Genomic DNA, 23,073 nt, shown 5'->3' on the forward strand with positions numbered 1-23,073 from the left:
GTATTTAGAAGTTTTTTTCTTTTTTTACAAAAATGCATGCAATTGCCTGCTTTAAGCTGTGAATCAGACTGCAGTGCACTATGTACACATGACAGCCTGCAATTTAGAACAGTAGATTATCTTGAAAAAGAACAACAATAGGCAAAGAGAAGACATTTTGAGACTCGACAGTAAAATTTGAGATGTAATAATGAAATAAATGAAGGTTGAATTCCATAAACTACCTCAGTTTTATTTTTCATTCAGGCTCACTGTCTCACTGTCATGGCTAACTTGTTAGTTACACCTGTGCTACACAAAATGCTTGAATTGCCCATCACCTGCCTTCTTTGAATATAATGGTAATGATCATTTAAAGACACTCTTCTTCTGGTGCTCTAAAAGCCAAAAAAAACCTCAACAACAATGTATCTTTCCAGATAATGACCCAGCTACTCAAGAAGAGACAGACACCTTGGTTTGAACAGCTTCATGTTGGAACTTTCTTTCTGTCTTCCACCAACCATATTTTTTTTACATGAAATAAACAAACGTTTATTTTGCAGGAAAGTAACGTCATGAATCCCCCTGTATAGATGGTAGTATCACGCTGCTGTTTTTAAGGGATCACCTTTTTTGGATATTGTTCATAAGAAATTAAGAAGTAAGAAATTCCCTGATAACTCAACAATGTTCATTCTATTTTATTATCTGACATTAAAAAGTTGTCTGCAGCTAAAGTTATTGGCTCACATTGGCGATCACACTAGAAAACCTCTTTCATCTATAACTAGAAAGTACAGTGGTGTGGAGATCAAATGCAATGCATCTTCATCAATGACAGTTGCTTTTTCTGTGTCAAAGCAACCTCAATGTCTCATAAATGGCTGCGCTGCCTGCCCTGAGAGAGGCTAATCCTGCATCCTTCTAACAGCTCACAGAGGGAAGTTATTCTGCCTGCAGTGCATCAAGTGCCAAACTGAAAAACGTTATGCATATCCCTCCATGTCACCCTCACTGAACTGCAATAAACCGTAATTCTCTAAACTTATATAGCGGTGTGCAGTCGTTTATTGCTAATCCACTATTAAGGAGGAGAGTCAGTTATCTCGGTAGAATCAAAGCACTTCACATTTCCTTCATTCTTTTCTAATACCATATGAAAGGCAGACTACACTTGTTTATAAAAAAAATAGGCAGAATGTTGAGGATGATTTGGTGGCTCAATGAAACTAAATATGCTAATAGTGTCAAGCTTTAGAGTCCACATTTCTTTGATATGTTCTAAAAATGCTTTTACATAAACAGTAAAATACTGTAGGTCATTCCCCATGCCAAAAAAAGCACTATAGAAATAAAATGTATTATTATTATATCATTCAAACAATCCCTCAAAACGTAACTCTTGCCTTCAACTCCTAATCCTCTCCCCTCGCCCTTATTTTTTTTTTCTTCTTTACTTGCTTGTAAAGCGCTTTGAGCACCAGGAAAAGCGCTATATACATTGAATGTATTATTATTATTATTATTATTTACTTTCAGGCAAATAAGCGAAAAATCATTTCTTCTAACAAGAAATGGTGTTGCAATAAAGTTACAGTCCTCTCTACACTACACGAGTTGGAATTCTTTTTAAATGGTTTGTTAAGTGTTTCTAGATTGTTGTTTTTCCATATCTGATGTGCTTTTTGTAACTTTTTTTGCAGTCACGGCATAAAGAAAATGTAAATCCCAGGAACTACATGGGGGTCCAAAAGGCAATAGTGCTCTGAGCCCTACATGAGCTAACCTGCAGTGGATTATTATACTTATTATACTTACTTATTATACTTATACTGCAAGCTTTAAAGCCTCTTTTTTACAATACGTTGCCAATATTTGTTTATCGCTGGCATTTATGTTCCCCCAATATTCAATAGAGTTTCAGTCTCATCTTTACAACGGAAAGTGTGTTATTTTCTTCATGTAAAATGTTTTCAAAGTTGTTGATGTAACTTTCAAATTACACTTCTTCCAATCTTGTGCCTGTCTAATCGTGTAAGTGTTGATTTTTGTTTTTGTCATAAGCAATTCCATATTTGTTAAAAATAACTAACTAAAACCATGGTTTTATGAAAATAGCACGATGCCCCACATTGCTAAAGCGCACAAAATACAACATCCTTCAGATGCCTTTGCAGTAAAGTATAGTTATCATCATGATAAATGATCATTGTGTTAAAGTTAAGCACAGCAGATGGAGTCTGAAAGCTGTATTTGACGTGACAGAATTTTTTTTTCAAAGAAGAGGGCATTCGAGGATCAGGGCCTTAGTTACTTGGCCATCATAGGAGAGGAGAGAAGAGCTATTGAGAGAGCCACACAACTTTAAAGTCTTGTTTGAAACAAGATTTAGGTATTTCTTCTCTGGTGCAGTTGGTTGGGGATTTCTCTGTATGCCACTCTACAGGCTAAATTCCACCAGTGTTACTAACCCTGTGGGCACACTCCCTGGTCTTTTCTGCCATCTACAGTCACAAGGAGGAAACTACAATAATATCTCGACTGGAGGGTTTGACCAAGGGGGATCGCCTTCCACCGTTTGGCCTTGTGGGTCTCTGGAAGCCCCAATACCTATACAGAACCAAATTGTAAGGCATCTCCATGTTGCAGATGTAAAAACTGTGGAGGATGGGAGGATGGGAGGATGGGGTACAGGTTTGTGATTGCCAATGTGAGCCAATTTAGCTGCGTCCACTCCTTAATATCAGATAAATAGAAAGACCATTGTTACGAAATACCACATGGTTTGGAAGCTATTGGAAACATAAACATATAAAAGACTAAATAAAATGTTAGACAATGCTGCATTGATTAGGAGTCATTTAGAAAATGATATTGAAGCAATTGAAAACACTCAAGAAGTTTTCCACCAAAAACATCAATACAGTTTTGCATTGATTTGTTAGAGAACATGGATTTTTTAAAGGCAATACATTGTCGAATCAATTCATTGAAATTGATTTTACAGAAATTCTATCTCACCAAATTAGGTAGATCTGGTTTATTTGACATGAGGCTGTTATTTGAAGCATTGTACATGTGAAATGAGTTGTACATTACAATGCCTCATTCTCTGAACCATAAATGATTAAACATTTTTCTTACTTCAGTTCAAACTAATAATTCCTCTAAAGACTGTGAACTTTAACTCCCTTTTTTCTCACCATGTTTCCTTCTGTTGTGGATGTAACTGCGCACCCTCACTGTCTGCAGCACTGTAGCTTTAAGGTTGGGAAACTACAACACGTGGATTTTGACACAGTTACGCCCCGGCGTTTTTACTGATTCAAGAGTGACTGGTGGAAACGAGGAACTCGTAAGTAGCCAAATAATACTATGTAATCCAAAGAAAATCATGTATAGGATGTGTTACAGTTTTAAATCAACTTTATTGAGAAACCATTTGAATTGAACTGCCTGCGATATAAAGTACGCATGCGCAGTGCCATGCACCGGGGCAGGACCATTCAAAGATAGTGCACAGCGAGGGAGTTCAAAACGACAACACAAACCTAAAGTTTCTGTTTATTGTGTTAACGCATGCTTAAATTGCTAACGTTTGTGCTCGTTTCACTATCTTATCTCACTACACTTACTTTAGCACCGCGGCATAAAGACCCATTTCATTTCAGATCTCACGAGACATAAAGCTAACTAGTTGAATGGTGAAACTTTACGAAGCCACCGGAGAGAGTGAACCTTACAGAAAAACAATTATGTGTTTATGTCTGGTAAAATATGATTTACTGCTACCACTATGAATAAAATGTTGTTGGAGGAAAGGTTAGCTGCATTTGTAGCGTGTGTGTAGCAAGCAATGCAGCTTCCTACAGTCATAAGCGAGTAATAATAGCCAAAACATTATCACAAACTGAAGTATTTAGGAAAAGGATAGCCATAACTTGCAGGCAGCTAAAACAAACAACTATCACAGACGTTATGATACATAAACCATTCACATAGAATACAACGTAAACTACTGTGAGTAAGCACTGTCAATATAAGTAATTTGCAATCACTATAACGCCTTGCTTAAAAAAAACCTGCAGATAAGAAAGTGGTAAGAACATTGAGGCCTATAAGGGAGCATCAGATTAACTATGAAATGAAAACAAAATAAATCGACCTATTCAAATTATACACAACCAAATAATAGAGGATAGATCATTATTATGGTCTGAATATTGACAGGTTACATTTTGGACTAATATTATCTTCTTATATCATTGTCAATGTTACACTGTACAGCTCCTTTAAAAAAAAATGTTACAATATGTTTTTGTTTGTTTATTATGTTACTGTACTTCTCTGCTTCTGGCTTCAAATGTCATCTTGCATAGATCAGTAGTTCTTTGAATAATGGCATATACCATGTAGGCTACAGACACATGTGTTATCTAGCCTCTAAGAATAAAGTGTTTGGAATTGAGTTGAATCACAAACTGAATTGTTATTTGGTTATGTTATAGACCTCTTGGCATTTGGGCGGTATCTTCACATTTTACCTGATATAAACCAAGCAAAGGAAAATTGACAGCCTGGCATTGAAACAGGTAGATGTACACAGTAAAAGCAGTTCTTCCTTTTCTGAAATTGATTCTATTCTGATGTCTTTGTTTTCATTGTTACATCACAGAGAATATGAACTACCTGCCGGATGACAACTCCAGGTACAACGACGTTGACTACTGGGATGAAAGATACAAGACGGAGCAGAGTTTTGACTGGTTGGGCTGCTTTTCTAAATTCAAGCACCTTCTGGAAAAACACGTCAAGCAAGAAGACTCTATACTAATACTTGGTGAGTGGCTTTGTTATTCTGATTGTATGAGGTACAAAGTGTATACATCACTCTAAATCCTTCTGGACTACTGTCACCATTTTGGGGTTTCCCTGTTAGAGTCAAACTAATAACTGTTGTTGCTCTGAGCCCTCTTCCTGTCATCTCTCTTGGTTCTGGTGTCAAAGGAAAAAGTGTCCGTGACCGTCTGTCATGAGAGTTTAATTAATTTAGTATGGCTGTCAATGCTGTCATCAGCATCACTATACTTTAAAAAAAAAAACCTCCTAGGCAGCCATTGTTATAGACTCTTCCTTCTGGTTGATGTAGTAGAAAAGGCCGTAGTACTTTTATTTCTATAAAGTATTTACTGATTTGACACCTGTACTGTATGTGGTATTATCTAAAAATACGAATTTCTGTTGGCAATGCATCACCAGATTTATTATGAGCCATAATCGTAATAATTGTTTGTTAGATATGTTGCCTGTGACATGAAAACTTGTTTATGTGTTAAACACATTTCGTTTGACTTTTTGCATGCCAATGTTGTCTTACTATCTTTACATTTTTGGGAAATGGACAGATGTTTGTAGTCTTTAAAAAAGACACAGTTCAGTCGATATCGAAGAAAATAGTAAACATCAATACTCGTCCCTACTCTTTATCTTTTGAGACATTTTACACTACATTTTGGTTGCTTAACTGATGTACAAGATGCATTGAAAGAAAGTCCTATTAGCTTTGTGGTATATAATCATACAACATATTCTGTATTCTCTCTGTAAAGGGAAGATGAGCTTAGTTTTTTAGCAAAGCGACAATTTATTGCTCAAGAAAGTTGGGCTTCGGAGTGAAATTTCCCAACTTGTCCACAAGGTGTCATCAATCCCTTACAAATAGAATCAGTTCTGGCGCACCAAGCATTACCTGCAGTACCTGATTCTAAAAGACCCTGCTGCTCAGTAAAACATGTGAAGCAGGAACACGGTGCTGTGACTACTAAACATAGAGTAGACCTGTATGTGAATTGAGCTAAATCTAAAGCAATTGGCTTCAGAGCTAAAAGCTGGTGGATTGATTTAAATATTTATTCAAAGCCAGAGTACGAGTTTATCTCTTCATCATTTCTATATGAAATATTGATTTGCCTAGTGATGATTCTAAAGAGTGTTCTGCTTTAGAGCTGTTCATTTCAGTGATTTGTTTTATTTATTGATGAGTTATACACAGATGTATTTACTCTTACAGCTTTCAAAGCTTTTGTTGTAACTGTAATACCTGAACAGAAATATAGAGGGATTTGGTGGTCTATTTTGTTCTCCCAATGTGAGCCTTTTTTATTTATTTAGATGATGATGGTCTGGAGCCACGCTTGTCAAAACAATGTGAGGAGCATTGACATACAGACCCTAACCCTAACCCTGACGGACAGAGAAAGTATGCAGCCTCACTTTTTCAGTGTGCGTCACAGGCACACCTACAGCACAGGCGTGAGTGGGCTCAGACACTCTGGAGTCTGATATATAAAATATCTTCTCTTTCCTCTCTCCTGCGTTGCACTGCAGCAGGCAACTCCAGTGCACACCGCTTTCTGTACACTGATATAAACCAATTAGAAGCCAATATATCGCACCCCTCCTGGAGGACTTGGAGGACACATGCACAGATAGGCAGTTACATCAGGGAGCCCACTGTGAAGATGTGTAAATCCTCACGTGTAGCAAAGGCATGAGGAACTCTTAAAAGCACTTAGATATCACCACGCTTGATTAAAGGCTTGCCACGGTTGTGCACGTTTCCCTGCTACCCTCACTTTTCAAATCGGTAAATCCAGAGGGACTATTTTCTCGTTTAAAGTGACACAATACATTACCATCACTATAGCAGGACCGAGGCATAATTTGGCAGAGAGGAGGGAAGACGTAAAGGAAGAATTGAGGCGCCACAGTGCCTAGAAAGGAGAGATGGAAGTGAGGTAAATAACTAATCAGGTTTGGGCCACTCAACTGTTTCAGATGGAGGTCACTTCCATTAAGACAATCTGTACAGCACTGATAGGAAGATATAAGGGAGGGAGGAGGGCTTGGATGAGGACAGCTGGAGCCCTGCATGATGATGACCATTTTGATGTATTTCTCCTTCCTCGGTTTATACCTGTATTTGTCATAATGTTTCTTTCAGTTTCATGCATGTATATTGTCAAAAACCTGCTTTTACCTGTTCTGTCCTCGTCCCCCGCCCTATTTACACCTGCTTTTTCTCAAGACAGTCAGCATTCGGTGATCCTCTTCTGCTTCTCTGTAAGCCTCTGTCCTTGTCATGAACTCTCAGGATTATCTGGTTATAGTCTTGAAGTTAGGATTGATCCTGCTGTCTCTGTATGGAGTTGTGATAATCTGAAATAAAACTAAATAAAGTGACTTTCATTATCCAAGCATGCATGATTAAACATTAGTGGGATCTCTTCGGTTTTATGTTTGGATCAATAGAGATTGTGGCACTACTGAATCCATTTTGGTCACTTTCCAACTTGATGCTGGCATTAGGATCATAATAATTCTACAAGACTATGATTGATAATTATTCTTGGTTTATTCAAAGCCTGATATAGATATATTCCTTGTTGTCCAAAATCCGGTAATTGAGCCACCCAATAGTACGTGATCTCATGTTTCTTCATGATCATACATTTGGGCATCATAAGTATCTATTTAGGACCTGTTTTATGTTTTCAGTTTGTATCTACAGATACAGTTCTCATGTTCACTCTATCTTGTCCTCATGTGTTCGACAGTGAACTTGTTAAAATAATGTTTTTTTTTTTTTTACAAAAGCACTGGAAAAAAACGCTAACTGTGTTTTTTGAGTACATACAGTATTGATCTGCTAGTCCCTTATGACTTAGAGGTGGTCAAATCATTCATAATACCACATCCAGTTTCGAAGCTGCACTGCCCACTCAGACTCCCACTTTTCCACAATGGCATGAGGTCAGTGTTGTCTCTGCCTTTAAAATGATTTAGAGTTGCTTATTTAGAGGGCAGTATCATTTATTGGCATAGTAATATGAAGAACCAAGGGTAAAAGTGCATGTAAATGTACAGAAATATGGAAGTAGGAAGGGTTATCAATAGGCCCACAGTTATAAAACACGTGTTTGTGCAACAAAACGCCACCTGCACATTCCAGTATTGATTATAATGGAATGTTATTATAAAATCACTTTGTGTGTCACATATGGCATTATAATGTGACATAACAATGCTCGGTACGGAGTAACGGCCCGGGGGGGGATGTGTGTCACTGCATTGCGTCAAGCAGTGCCTGACCCTCAACGTAACCTGTGGGCAGCATTACGGAGCATTAGCGATGATCACCTCACACACCGTCTAGTTCCCGCCTGACACACAGCCACCGCTCTTTCTTCCTCGTTCTTTTATGGCTTGCTTGCTTCAGGCTGCTGCCAGTGATGTAATGACCCCACGTCTCTCAGTGGTCAGCGCTCATGCCTCGCTCCCTAAGGCGAGGGTTGATGATGTAATTGCTCTGTTCTTCTGCACTGAGTGGAGCTGAGGTGTGTGTGTGAGTGTGTGTAAGTATGTGTGTGTGTGTGTGTGTGTGCTGGTTTCCTGGGAGTACCATACTGAATACCATGTTCCTTCCATGTTTACATAAGTGCACCAGATTTAGAGGGCATGTTGCAAAATCTCCACAGGCACACCAAGAACATGTGTTTTCTGTGGACCAAAGCACTTCTTAAACATGTTTTTGGTGTGTCTTGCCATCAGTGCACACATTTCAGAATCAGATTTTTTTTTCTGAAGTGCTTGGTCATGTCAAATAAGTAATTCAGAAGGATAGCAAATGAAGCTTTCTCAGAACAAAACGCCTACAGACACATGCACAAAATGTTCTGTACAGTCTGTATTTCATTTTTTTAATTTAATACTTAACAACTGATGGCTTCATCTGTATGTTTTCTTAATGTAAGGTGAAGTCATTGGTTTGTTGCATAAGAGAGGCATAGCCTGTGTTGCCCGCTGGGTATTATTCAGTTGTTTTGGTAGCTATTTTCTAACCGTGTGCATGAATTTATCCATATTTTGTTCTTGACATCTTTTAATTTACATAGTCCTCTATTCTTTTTATATTTAAGAGAAACGATTAAAGGTGGGGTAGGTCATTTTGGAGAAACCAGCCGGAAAAAATCTGCCACTTCCTTACAGAGCCCCTCCTCCAACACACACGAACGCGCACATGACCAATGAGGGCACGAGATAAGTTTGTGCACAGATGGAAGGCTGACAGGCAGGTAGGCCATCCAGTTATTTTAGCCGGGCCGGCTCAAATGATTGGTCGTGCTTTTTACAGTACTACGGCTTCCACTGATGAATTTTTTGTCAAAGCACTTAAGATATTCATTGCTATCGGGATGTTAAGAGCATTCCATGGAATATAACAAAAAGTGTATCTCGAGCCGGTTTCTCAAACTTACCTACCCACCTTTTAATAAAGAGTATAATTTGATTATGAAAATCCTTTTGAGTGCCGCCCCACTGTGCATGTAATAGACTTATAGGGNGGAGAGAGAAAGATTATCTTTCGATCCCGTTTGAATTGTGCCACCAATTACACATATGATGTTTGTCAATTTAAAAGATAATNCATAGTCCTCTATTCTTTTTATATTTAAGAGAAACGATTAAAGGTGGGGTAGGTCATTTTGGAGAAACCAGCCGGAAAAAATCTGCCACTTCCTTACAGAGCCCCTCCTCCAACACACACGAACGCGCACATGACCAATGAGGGCACGAGATAAGTTTGTGCACAGATGGAAGGCTGACAGGCAGGTAGGCCATCCAGTTATTTTAGCCGGGCCGGCTCAAATGATTGGTCGTGCTTTTTACATTACTACGGCTTCCACTGATGACATTTTTTTATGAATTTTTTGTCAAAGCACTTAAGATATTCATTGCTATCGGGATGTTAAGAGCATTCCATGGAATATAACAAAAAGCGTATCTCGAGCCGGTTTCTCAAACTTACCTACCCACCTTTTAATAAAGAGTATAATTTGATTATGAAAATCCTTTTGAGTGCCGCCCCACTGTGCATGTAATAGACTTATAGGGTGTGTTTCACCCTCCCTAAATATCCTGCACTGCTGCTTCTATTTAGCTCACCCACTCACATCAGTGCCCAGTCCCTTTGGGCTCCTCCAGCTCCTGAGGGTGATGTTAACGGTGTTTACTGGCAGAGGAATAGTGAAACACCATGAGTGTGACTGGTCAGTCAGCTGTTGTGTAACTATGTATGGCCCAGTGCCTTGACAACAATGACATTATGCCTTTTTATAAGGAACATTACCGCATGCTAGCAACAATTTAAAGTCTCTCCTCCGTCACCGACCCTCTCTGCCTCTTGCACGCACCATCTTGCTCATTCATTCCTCACACCCTTCCCTTCTCCCCCCCTGCCCCTCCCTCACGGCCTTCCATCACCTCCTGATGCTCTCTCACGTCCTCTATTTCATCCTCGATGTCTCCCCTCTCTTTTTCATCGACCATTGCCTCACTTATGCCTCCACTGCCCTCCCCTCTAACTTCTTGTCAGTATTTGGTATCAAAGATGTCCACCGGTGTGTCAGGAATCAGTCCATCTATATATAGATGGAGCGGAGGTGTTTAATGTGTGGAGATCTGTGGGAGCTACACTTTTCACAGGAGTCCAACTAACTCTTGATGGGCTATTAGGTTGAGCTACGGCTCATTCAGAAATTGGCAGGAGAGACTTGCACATCTATTGAGTATCTATCAGCCACTGCTGCTGTCTGTTATATATCGTTTTCCCCCAGTATTTAATGTGTTTAATACGTAATAAACAGTATCAATAGTGATAGTTGCGCTCTTGAGTAAATCTCCAATGATTTGACATGTCTTACATATGTTTGTGTAATTGTGTGCCCATATCACTACGTGCACTGTGAAGACACTATGCCTTGCACGTAAGAGCTTACTGTTTGTTTGTAAACCTGCAGCACACATGGCACAGGAGGAACAGGAGGATATTATTTCAGCGTTAATAGGGAGATCTTAGGTGACAGTCCTCACTTCCCTTTTGCCGCAGTGTTAAAAATACACACGCACACACACACACACACACACACACACACACACACACACACACACACACACACACACACACACACACACACACCAAATGCTGATGGGATGGAAAGTCACTGGCAAAATAGAGAGCATGGGGGTAGAGTGAGAGAGATTTGAAGTCAGGAGTTATGTCTCAGCAGCTGATATCAGATATGCTGTTGCACACGGGAAGTTAATCCCTCATTTCTCAATCTGAGTTCCTAAATGTTTCCATGTGACCTTTCCCACCTTTTCTCCCCTCACTGGTATCCCTCACATACTCTTTCCCTCACATACTCTTTCCCTCACCACTCACCTGTATTCTGTCCTTTTCCTCCATCCATTTTCACTCATCCTCCCCTCTACTTGCATATGGTGCTTCATCCATATCTTACTGTTGGCACAGGCATGCACACACCTTCTCCTCCTAACACTTGGAATAAAAACAGCAGCGAGGCTGGGAAGAGCGGGCAGCTTTCAGGGGAATAATAGAACCAGCAGACATCGGACACTTCCCACTGGCTGGGGGTGGCGCACGTCTGATCAGATAGTCTTGTATCACCCTGNCCCCCCCCCTCCCCTCCTTTCTACTTTTTGCCGCTGTAAGGAGTGGTGCTGTGTATGAATGAGCCTCAGAGCCGCATAATGTGAATGAAAAATAAGAGGGGGAGCTAGCAGATAGGGGTGATAGCTGAATGAAATGCAGCAAAGCAGGGAATACAAAAAATGGCGGAAGATTGTTGAATGAAAATCACAAGTGTGGGATGTGAGCCGAGGAGGCGGTGTGGGTGATAGGCATGAGAAGAATGTGAAATGTTAATAGAGCGATAGCAATGCTCCAATTGGTGTGTGTGTGTGTGTGTGTGTGTGTGTGTGTGTGTGTGTGTGTGTGTGTGTGTGTGTGTGTGTGTGTGTGTGTGTGTGTCTGTGCACCCTCACAGGTATGCAGAACAGGGAGGATGCCTGGATCAGTGGCTGCTTTGCCTATTATCCAACGGGAATCTCTACTCACACACACACACACACACACACACACACACACACACACACACACACACACACACACACACACACACACACACACACACACACACACACACACACACACACACTCACACACACACACTTACTCACACACACACACTTACTCACTCACTCACACACTCACACACTCACACACACTCACACACACTCACACACAAAAGATCACACACACACACACACACACACAAACACACATCTTTCTGCAAGCTGTTGCTCCGTATGTTGAATAATAACGGGGTTACCCGGGCAACCAGGCTAAGATGATCGATGGGCCTGGCCCTGATAAACAGAGCACAGAGGGAGTGCGCTTGTGTGTGTGTGCATGTGAGTGTGTATTTGTGGTGTTGCAGTGGGAGTTTCTTTGTTCTGGGACAATTCTTTGTTCTGGGAAAATTAAAAAATAAAAGGTATCTTATTATCAATCTTAGTGTGTGTGTGTGTGTGTGTGTGTGTGTGTGTGTGTGTGTGTGTGTGTGTGTGTGTGTGTGTGTGTGTCATAGACTGCACACAGAGAAACATGCTCACAGGTTCCATGCGTGTGTGTAACTGTTAGCGTCAGTAGAGGTTGCTTTGTGTGCGGATCTGAAGGATCTTTTTCAGAGAATGGCTCTGTTCTCAGTGACACTGAACGCCCTTGGTGAGAGGGCTTGTGCAGGCGCACTGTGTGAGTGACCACACACACACACACACACACACACACACACACACACACACAAACACTCCTGACTCATTCACTCACATAATAATAATATGGCCATTGGTGAGATAGAGGCACTCAATAATGAGTCAACCGGGCTACTTAGTTTGATTACATTTGTAATGTACATGTTTAAGTTCTGTAGTCGTGAGGGTTAGCTTGCATGTTGAAAGAGCGTTTGGATGAGGATGAAGGACAGGGAAGTAAAAGACATGGGGATGGGTAAAGTGATAACACTTAACAGAGATATAAGTAAGACTGGGATCCATACTCTACCATATATAACTTCACATATTGGAGATAATGGTTAAATAAGTGGAGACACTTACTGTACGGACAAAGTATTATTTGAATTAGAGATAATTGTTTACAGTATGTTCTTTTTTGTACATGAGGAGATGAGTTGATTACCACACTATCTGATGACTTAAAAAGGACTCTATTAAAGGTGGGGTAGGTAAGTTTGAGAAACCAACTCGAGATACACTTTTTGTTATATTCCATGGAATACTCCCGATAGCAATGAATATCTTAAGTGCTTTGACACAAAATCCATGAAAGAATGTCATCTGCGGAAGCCATAGTACTGTAAAAAGCACGACCAATCATTTGAGCCGGCCCGGCTAAAATAACTGGATGGCCTACCTGCCTGTCAACCTTCCATCTGTGCACAAATTTATCTCGTGCCCTCATTGGTCATGTGCACGTTCGTGTGTTGGGGGAGGGGCTCTGTAAGGAAGTGGCAGATTTTTTCAGGTTGTGTATTTTCAAATTATTTTTAATATCCACAGGGGTTTGAGACGTGTATCTCGGAGATATCTGCCTCCACCCTAATAATACTAAGGCGGTGATTGGAATTGAGATTGTGTTGCTTGCAGTGTTGAAGCCTCACATTTCAAATTTCATCCGCAACATCTCTCTCCGGAAACAATGTCCCCAAGAAGCTGGATTTCCCACCAGAGGCACTGTCAGGAGTGTTCATTGGGACATTTTGAACAGTGAAAAGTAATTCCAATTAAATCTGGTCACCTCAAGGTGAACCCAATTTGGGTGGAGGTAGAAATCTCAGAGATGGATGATTTCATGGCAACACACCACAAGAGGTTAGTGTGAAATTATTGTGTATTTGTACTTTGAATAAACTGGAGCTTTTTAAAATGGTCTTTATTCTAAGACCCCAGTACACAGTACAGTTCACAGCATCTTTCTGCATAACCAGTCCACATAAAACAGTCACATTTTATTAGTACCGTGTTTCTCAGTGAATTATTTCAGTGTAAGCTTTCATGGCACTCTGAGGAAATAGTCTGCCGGAAAATCATTGGTTTTATGTTACGAGCACCATGTTCTTACAAAACTGTGCGAGTGTCTGTTGAGGCTGGGGAATATATTGGTTATTGGCATTCACACAGCTCCTCTGTCTGTACTGCACACTGCTGCATCACATTACTGCCTCCCTCCCCTCTCTCTCACCTCTCTCTTCCCTTCCTCCCTGTCCCCTATCTACTCCCCCTCCCGGCCAGAGAGGAAGAGTTGGAAGGGAGAGTAGGAAGGAAGAGAGGCTGCTAAGAGGTGCATCTGCAGCCAAATTCTCCTCTCAGGAGCTGAAGTGTCATCCTGGAGCTCGCTGTGCATTTCTCACCCTCAAAGAGCGGTCATCTCTGTATTCAGAGTCGCTCTGCTCTTTTGTCCTGAATACCAAGAGACAAGCTTCCGTTTTAGTGACGATCACCATATGTCGCAACACAAAAAGTCACTTCTCTGTGACCTTGTACACCCGATGTTGTTTTACACCACGTAAGAAAACATCCAGCATAAAGACTCATAAAGCTTTTAGAGAAAGACCTGATGTCATCGTGCTCATCATATACTGCATATGGCTAAACACATGACAACATAAACGATACAGATGTGTTCGATAAAGGGACAATGGAGCACATTTTGTCGTGCTTAAATCTTACTAAGTTCTGTAGACAACACACACACACACACACACACACACACACACACACACACACACACACACACACACACACACACACACACACACACAATACCGTTTGTTGAAAGAGAGTAAAACTGTAGAGATACTGCACCATTACCTAAAGGTCTTTGTGCTTGTTTGTCAAAGAAAAATATATTAGGAGCGCTTGATGCAGTTGTTCATCATAGAGACAGCTATGCAGTGTGTTCAGAGTCTGAATGGCGTCATTAGCCTATCATCACATAGCTGTGAGCAGGGAAAGCCCTGTCAGCCTGGTAATAGCTCTGTGAGTGCGTCATTGTTCTCCCGAATGCATTTAGCACTCTGCAGTGACGCACTGTTGCTGCAAGCCAGCCGTGGCTACGGAGAGGACTGTACAGTGCAGTCACCTGTGTGTACGTGTGTGTGTGTCCAGATAATCATTTTTTTAAATGTCTTTTTTAAAATGAAATCTTAGAGTAAGGATATACAGAAGCAAACTCAGGGTTGCTTATGTTTGTTGCTGTCGGGACTGCTTTCAGTCCACTGTCAGAGAAACATAAAAACAGATGCAGGCTGTTGTTTTCAGAAAAGCTCTTAAACCCCTATGCTACCTTCCCAACACGAACAGACACAATTAGCACTTTGGGGAGCATAAAGCTGCTAAAAAAGGCAGATATTTTAACGGGGGTATGGCGGAGAACAAAATGTGGCCTAATAGTGAGGGAATACTGGTCTCACATTCATCAAGTGTCACTTAGCATCTGCTTGATGTGTAAATAAGCCACTGTTTGCTAGCAACCGTTCATTATATCTTTTGAAAGGTGTTGTGACTGATTCCAGCTTGATTCCTCAGCCAAAAGAATCACTTGCTGAATGTTTAATATGTCATCTGGTATTGTCATTCATAGCGTTTTGACATCACATAGCAGGGAATACAGATGTTGTTAATAATATAGTATGTTATACCAGAGTGAAGCCAAGTGCATGGTCAACCCCCATCAGAATTAGTACATGATGTTGGAGATGGATTTGAAGAGTAAACTACAACAATCATTGTACATGATAATACTCCTTTGCCATCTGTCTCCTTCCTCCCACCTCAGTCAGTTATCTTTTACCAGAACCTTGTATTGCAATATCTTCCACATATGTCTCCAAATCCCCTCGTCATCCTCTCCTGTAAGACCATTACTGCAGCTAAGTCGCTTAATACACCAGGGTCTTTTTCCTTTTTCTGTGTGTGTGTGTCCAATCGGCTTTTTGGTAGAGCGCCGGCTTTGTGAGGCGGCCCCCAGCACTCTTACATAATGCTGCATGTAATGCTGCAGGCACTGACTAACAGACACACATCCACCTCTGCATTGTCATGTCGGCCTTTACAGTACGTCTGTCTGTTTGTTTGTCACTACCTCCTATGTGCTTGGCTATCTACCCTAACTACTGTGTTGCCACGTTTTTGTTTTGGTCTTAACTGCGAGATTTACTGCCTGAGCCTCTCTTTGTCTGTTTCAAATTCTCTGTCTGTCTTCATCTTTGCTTTATTTTCTGTCTTACTCTCCATCGTCCCTCTATATCTTTCACTTCTGCATAACAGAGTTAGTTGGTCTCGTGGTGATATTCTTATGTAACGCTTGCCTTTTGCACTCTCCCTTGTTTGCAAGACATACAGACACAAGGGATGGATGATTCTAGATAAAAAGAGAAGGTTCCTCCACTTAGAAATAAGATTACTGATTCCTTTTAGCATTTTGAGGGAAAGAAGTTTTGAAACAACTTCCTTAACTCTTCTTGGAGGATTTGTCGGATGATGTGATTCACTTTTAAAAGTTCAGATTTCTCCAATGTTTGCGTGGGTTGAGGGCTGCTATTTCCTGGCATTTATTTGTGATCTTCACAGCTCTTCATATTGTACAATTTGTTCATTCTTCAGGGTGGTTGTTTACTAAAAAAGTCTGAGGCTGTACAGTATTGCAACACTTTCTCATCTTTTAATAGCTGTGTTTTCTTCTGATCATCTCATTTTGTTCCTCTGAGGCGTCCCTCACTGTGTTTCTCTACAGTTTTTTTTTTAGATGTGTCGTGTTTTCATGTCTGCCACCTCTGCACTGTTGTACTTTGATGATAGGAAGTTTGATCACTCGAAACAGATGTCCCCTGCTAATTCAGAGAAGGCTGGATGATATTGCATTAAGGTAGAACTCATAATTGCCTGGCTGCGAGATAACGTATCAAAATGTAAATACACTAGAAACACATCTGAACATTCACCCTACCATCTCCATAGTGATATGGAGAGTCAGAGAGGACCTGCTGAATCAAAAGCGTCCGGTCCTTGACCAACTTTTATATGAATAGCTCGGCTATGTTGTGTGCAACAGCCTGGATTGCTGCTATAGTGATGCAAGCCTGGCACCGTCTGATGAGCTCACCTGATCTAATGGACATATTTGATTTCACATTATAAACCAGACCTGGTTGTAATGACTGAGGTCATGTTTTAATTTCCCTGACACTTGATAGATGATGATGATAATTGTGCTCTGTCTACTTGGCATTGTTTTTGATATCCTGCTGTTTTTTCTATTGATGAAACTGTTATATTACTCCTGTAGTTATTACACAGGAGTAGAGATGTCCCGATCCGATCACATGATCGGGGATCGGAGCCGATCACGTGATTTTCAAAAGATCGGAATCGGGAGGAAAAAAATCGGGGATCGGGATTTATTTTATTTTTTTTTTTAAATACTTTTAAAAAAGTTTTTTATTCGATGTTACAAAACAAAAATGACCATGTTCAAGTCTTAAAGTCATCCTGAGGCCTTAGTTTTGGTTTCAAATTACAGAACATCATGTATGTGTTGCTTCTTTGGGGCTTGTTTTCATAGACCTGGTTGCTTATTTCTCTCAAATCTGGCAACAGAGTGGGCAGGGCGCAGTGTCTAATTGTAGCAGTAAGCTAACGAGTACTGAAAGCTTTATTTTGTTTTGATTCAATGCTGCACAACTGAACTGATCCAATGCTGCTGTGAAAGAAAGAAGCTATATCCATGTTGGATAGAATATCCAATTTAAATAAAAAAATAACCTTAAGGGACAACTTGAATGCTTTTTTTTCTCTTAATGCATTGCATAAAGATCGGATCGGGAAAAATCGGTATCGGCAAATTGTCAAAATCAAATGATCGGAATCGGATCGGTAGCAAAAAAAGGTGATCGGGACATCCCTACACAGGAGGTTAGACGCATAACTTGTTGAACAGTTAGCATGGTTAAAGTACAACAAAAAGCAAGGTAATGAGAAGTAGGGTGGCATGATAGGAGGATAATATATGAAAACATTGTTGAATGTCAAGATAACGATATAACTTGTTTGCGACAGAACTGTACTCAGTTTTGCCTCAAAAAATGCTATCTACATTTTATAGGGCCGTTTTTCTAACTAAAATGAAGTGCAATATGGTTATTACAATATGTTTATCCCGCATGTTGACATCATGATCCCTACATAAAAAAATGATGCAGCCCTAACAAGAAGCAGCATGTAGGTTTAAAGATTGAATATATTATTAAATAGAAAGCGCTATGCAGCAGTCCATGCTTGACAAGGATTCATGAACAAGTACAAATGAAACTAATACAGATCCCTCTGATGCTTTTCTATCGAGGACAATTGCTGTCAGTGCTCCTTTTATGCTTTGTCCGTATATATTACTGTGGGTATCAGTGGTTGGATGAACTGACCAGAAAGAAAATGAAGCCTTTCAGTGAGACACGTTGGAGAGTACGGGAGGCGTAGATGAGGTATATGTGTGAGAGAGATTGAATTGATTAATAGTGGAAACCATTCAGTGCTGACTCTGGCTCGCTGAGAGCCACCTGTCCCTTCAGTTTCATCAGCGCACATCACTGACTCTGACGGCCTGGACCTCCTCTCTGTGCTGCCGGGGGGCACGGTGCCAGGATCAGACCATTATTATTATTATTATCCGAAAACGTAAAATATGAACTATTTTATTTCACGTTATATTGAGGTGTTAGGACCCAAAAATATATTGTACAATAATCACAATTGCTCATTCCTATTTGGTATATTTGTCTAATGAATAAACGGTGTTCTAATGGATTTCCCAGAACAAAGACTTGGATAATTAACCAATTTCCAGAACATTCAATAATCTTTTTAGGTCATTTTTCCAGCACCAATTCTTAAAACTCACCAGCTCTTGTCTCTTCAATATGAATATTTGCTAGTTTCCTTTGTCCCATATGATTATAAGCTCTTCGGGTTTAAGACTTTTGGTTGAACAAAGTTGTTTAAATATATCCGTTCAGCTTTGGGAATCATTTGTCTGTTTTGTTACTATACAATGATTAATCTCACTCCAATGTAATGTACATGTTTCTTTATGACTCACATGTGTAACAGGATACCAGAGAGAGACAGACGACACATCAATAAAAGTTAGGAACTGGAGCTAGATGTATTGACATTTCCCTTTTTAGAGCGGACATAATAATCGAAGAAGTCAGGGAATGATGCCCACAGGCTCCACTGCTTGGCATGATCCCATTTCATTGGACCCTCTCTTTTATTTCCTCTTTCATCACAGCTGTCTCTCAAAATAAACTGGTGTGCTCTCTGCTGACATCTTTTAAAGAGTTTGTGTGGCCGAATTGAAGGAAGATGATAATTGGGGATAGTGATGCATGGTTGAGTGAAAAGGTATTTTAAGGGGAAGTTTAACATTTGGACGGAGGATTATCTCATCCAGTGGTGCTTGGATTAGCTAGCGCCATTAGAGCATAGCAAACAACTGTGTTTGCTTGGCCCATATTAGCCTGTACAGGGAATCGGAGAGCAGATGGTCTGCCATGGTTTGTAATGCTCTGTTCACTTAACCTGAGAACAGGGGCCTTGCATACCCCCTGCCATCCTTCAACACACTAATGAAGAAAGAAAAAGAGATAGATTGTACGAAAGCTCTGGTTATTCAAGTGAGACGAACCCACCAGGTTTAAATCCAGTTTTCAGTTTAATGCAACACTTAATAAACACAATCCCTTTGATCCCTACAGTATAACATAAGAAGAGTCTATGAGAGTAACGAGAGACAAACCCAAAGCACCATTGCAGAGTCAGTTTCTCCGCCTGTTGCCATGGCTACCCACTCCCCAAGACGATATTTACTTGAAAACACATTGTTATGCATTAACTGGACTGTGGGGCTGTAATAAGGAGGTGGGGCTGTTGTTTCTCAGTGTGAGGATAATGAGTGGGAGAGCCTCCGTTCACCAGGGCCGTATCATATGCTGTGTGCTGTGTGAGCATCTTGCTGATCCCACTGAGAGATGAAGGACTTTGTAAAGCATCGGCATGCAAGTGACCACTCGTTAAGCTCCATCCGCCTTAGTTACTGTTGCTATGACTGTCAGCCCACCCCTCTGGCATTGCACGTATGCGGTTTACAATGAAAATAGTGGCAGTAGTTAGTAACTGTTTACTTTGTCCCCTGAACGTTGTTGCTAGCAGATTTTATCCACTATAGCTAGTTTATTAAGCAAGTGTCATGTGTTGCTGTGACTATGTGCACTTCCAATGTTTCCTGCAAACCCATTTTAAAACAAGAATCTCATGTTCAACATTACCTTTCCTTAGGTATTACTGACTTAGCGTTGATTTGACCAAACACAATAAAGTCAAGGACACAGATGCTAATGTTACCCTTAACCCTGGTGGCACCCAGGATCAATTTTTAGTGAACAGTCATTGAACCTGTAATTGTATTTTATGAAAAAAGAAGTGAAAATAGGACAGGAGGGAAGAAAGGAAGATAAAGAGAGAGTTGAGCTGCAGATTTTCCCAAATCTCACTACTGGGAGTCTTTCCAGACCCCGTGTTCCCATGCAGATTAAATCACTCGCACACACACACACACGCATGCACGCACGCACACACACACACGCATGCACGCACGCACGCACGCACGCACGCACGCACGCACGCACACACACGCACACACACTCACACACAACTCATGGTTCAGTGTCTTGTCCAAGGACACATATCAATAGGATATTATCTAAAAATTCTGACTTTGCTATGAAAATCTCAATATTCTGACTTTTTAATTAAAAACACAAAATTCTGACTTTTTAACGAAAATCTCAATATTCTGACTTTTTAACGAAAATCTCAATATTCTGACTTTTTTATGAAAATCTCATTATTCTGCCTTTTCCCTGCAGCAGCACGCGGTGGAACACGTATACCTGAGCCCTGTGGAGGGTCTGCACGGCCTCTCTCACCAGAGCACTGACCTCTTCCAGTTCGTGAAGTACCAGGCGGAGAGCGGAGACGTGGACTCTCAGGTAAGAGAGCGGAGACATGAGCCGCTTTCACGCCAAGTACTTAGCCGGTACTTGTCCCCGGTACTTGTCCCCGGTACTTGTTCCCCGGTACTTGTTCCCCGAACTCTTTAGTCCCTGGAAGTGTCCTAGATCGCGTTCTCACCGGAATAAGTCCCTGAGGGAGGATAACGCAAATGAAGGTCACTTCTTCTTCTTCTGCTTTGGGTTTACAAAACCTTTCTGAGTTTTAGGGGGCGTGGTTTGCAATTCGCCCAGCCAATCAGAAATTGTTAGTTAGGCCGACACACCCTCGAACCATTTCCTCCCCAGGAAAGTACTACCTCTCTAGCAGGGACTATCTGGGGGTGAAAGGGTTCGCGCGAACTAGGGACTAGTTCCAGATCCTTTGGTGTGAAACCAAATCTGCCCCCTATCGGCCTAGTTCGGGGGGAAAGTACTCCGGTGTGAAAGCGCCTATGGACTCTCAGGTGAACTTCAGGTACCTTCATTACTCAGGACTTTACTCGTGTTCAGAGCCAGCCAATAACAGCTCTCCTGTCTGCAGAGGCTCCTGGGCACCATGCTGTTCTGGGGTCAGCACGGGGTCACTAGAGACCTGCTGAGCGCCGTGAAGTGGTTAGAGAGGAGCGCCCTGCAGGGGGGGGACCCTGCTGCCATGTACGACTACTCCATCCTGCTCATGAAGGGTGTACTATTCGTGACATTGTTTTCTTGTTTTGTGTCTCGCCGTGTGTACGAACTAGCGATGTCTGTCTCTGTATCCTCTTCTCCTCCTTTGTGGTACGAATGTCATCTGGTCGGTCTGTCTTGTCTCCTGTGTCAGTAGCTGGCATTGGTCTTCTCTGTACTCTTTTCTCCCTGGTACAAGCTGATTGTGGTGTGTTTTTGTCTGTACTTTCTCTTCGGCTATTCTATTAGCAGGTCGAGCTGTGTTCATCATTACATCACGCACATCGATGATTACAGAACCTATCGGCACTAATTACTAGCATCTACTATCACTTGGGTGCCCCACACTACTGCACTTGACGCATCACGTCACACGCATCAACCACACACCACACACCACACGACACACGACACACTCACAGCAAGCGCGCCCATCCACACACACACACACACCACCACCACATCACACACACACGACGACAACACACACACACACACCACCCCCCCGCCCACACACCACCGACAACACACACACACACCACACACGACCCCCCACACCACACACCACACTGACACACAACACACCACATCACACTACAGCTGTCCCGCCCCCAGCCACTCACACACAACTACACACTCAGCCCCACACTCCACGCCCACACACACTACGACACACTACACGCACACACACACCCACACACACACACACGACACACACACAACACACCCACACACCGCACACACAAACACAACACACACACACACGAACACACACCACACGACCACCACACACCACCCCCCCCCCACACACCACGCGACGACAGAGCACACAGCCGAGCGACACACACAGCACACACACAACACCCAACACACACCACACACACCACACACCACCCCACAACACACACCACACACACACCACACACACACACCAAACACTACAACACACACCACACACACCCAACACCGCACACACCCCCNTGGTACTGAAGCAGTTGCAGTCTTTCTTAAATGTGCATGGCATTCTTGAGGTATTCCAGTATGGGTTTAAACCCCTTCTTATACTTTCAGACCTTACAGCTGCCTTTGACACTGTAGATCACAGCATTCTCATTTCTCGCCTGCAGCATTCTGTGGGAATCAGTGGTACTGCTCTAGACTGTTTCAAGTCGTATCTGTCTGAAAGAAGTTTTAATGTAAATCTTGATGATTTCACCTCCTCCTCTGCTCATCTCCCGTACGGGGTACCCCAAGGCTCTATTCTGGGGCCGATTTTAATTTCCCTGTACCTGCTCCCCCTGGGCGGTATCATTAAAAAAATATGGCGTCTCATTTCATTTTTATGCAGATGACTCACAAATCTACATGCCCCTGA

The 23,073-nt window shown here is 41.6% G+C and overlaps 1 protein-coding gene across 2 annotated transcripts in view; it reads left to right on the forward strand.

Moving 5' to 3' along the window:
- The first annotated feature begins 3,272 nt into the window (after positions 1-3,272).
- The window catches only part of ece2a (endothelin converting enzyme 2a), a 27,712-nt gene continuing 7,911 nt past the window's right edge, over positions 3,273-23,073 (forward strand). The window contains exons 1-3 of one of the 2 annotated variants that reach the window (XM_010795367.1): positions 3,292-3,337; positions 4,491-4,574; positions 4,658-4,822. In XM_010795367.1, the coding sequence (XP_010793669.1) occupies positions 4,663-4,822 (160 nt within the window). In that variant the 5' untranslated portion in view covers positions 3,292-3,337; positions 4,491-4,574; positions 4,658-4,662. Of the gene's footprint in view, positions 3,338-4,490; positions 4,575-4,657; positions 4,823-23,073 lie in introns of both variants that reach the window. The other variant, XM_010795366.1, reaches the window with a different exon arrangement.

The sequence above is a fragment of the Notothenia coriiceps genome, unplaced genomic scaffold (assembly GCF_000735185.1).
Source record: "Notothenia coriiceps isolate Sejong01 unplaced genomic scaffold, NC01 NC01_scaffold00037246, whole genome shotgun sequence".
Classification (NCBI taxonomy): domain Eukaryota; kingdom Metazoa; phylum Chordata; class Actinopteri; order Perciformes; family Nototheniidae; genus Notothenia; species Notothenia coriiceps.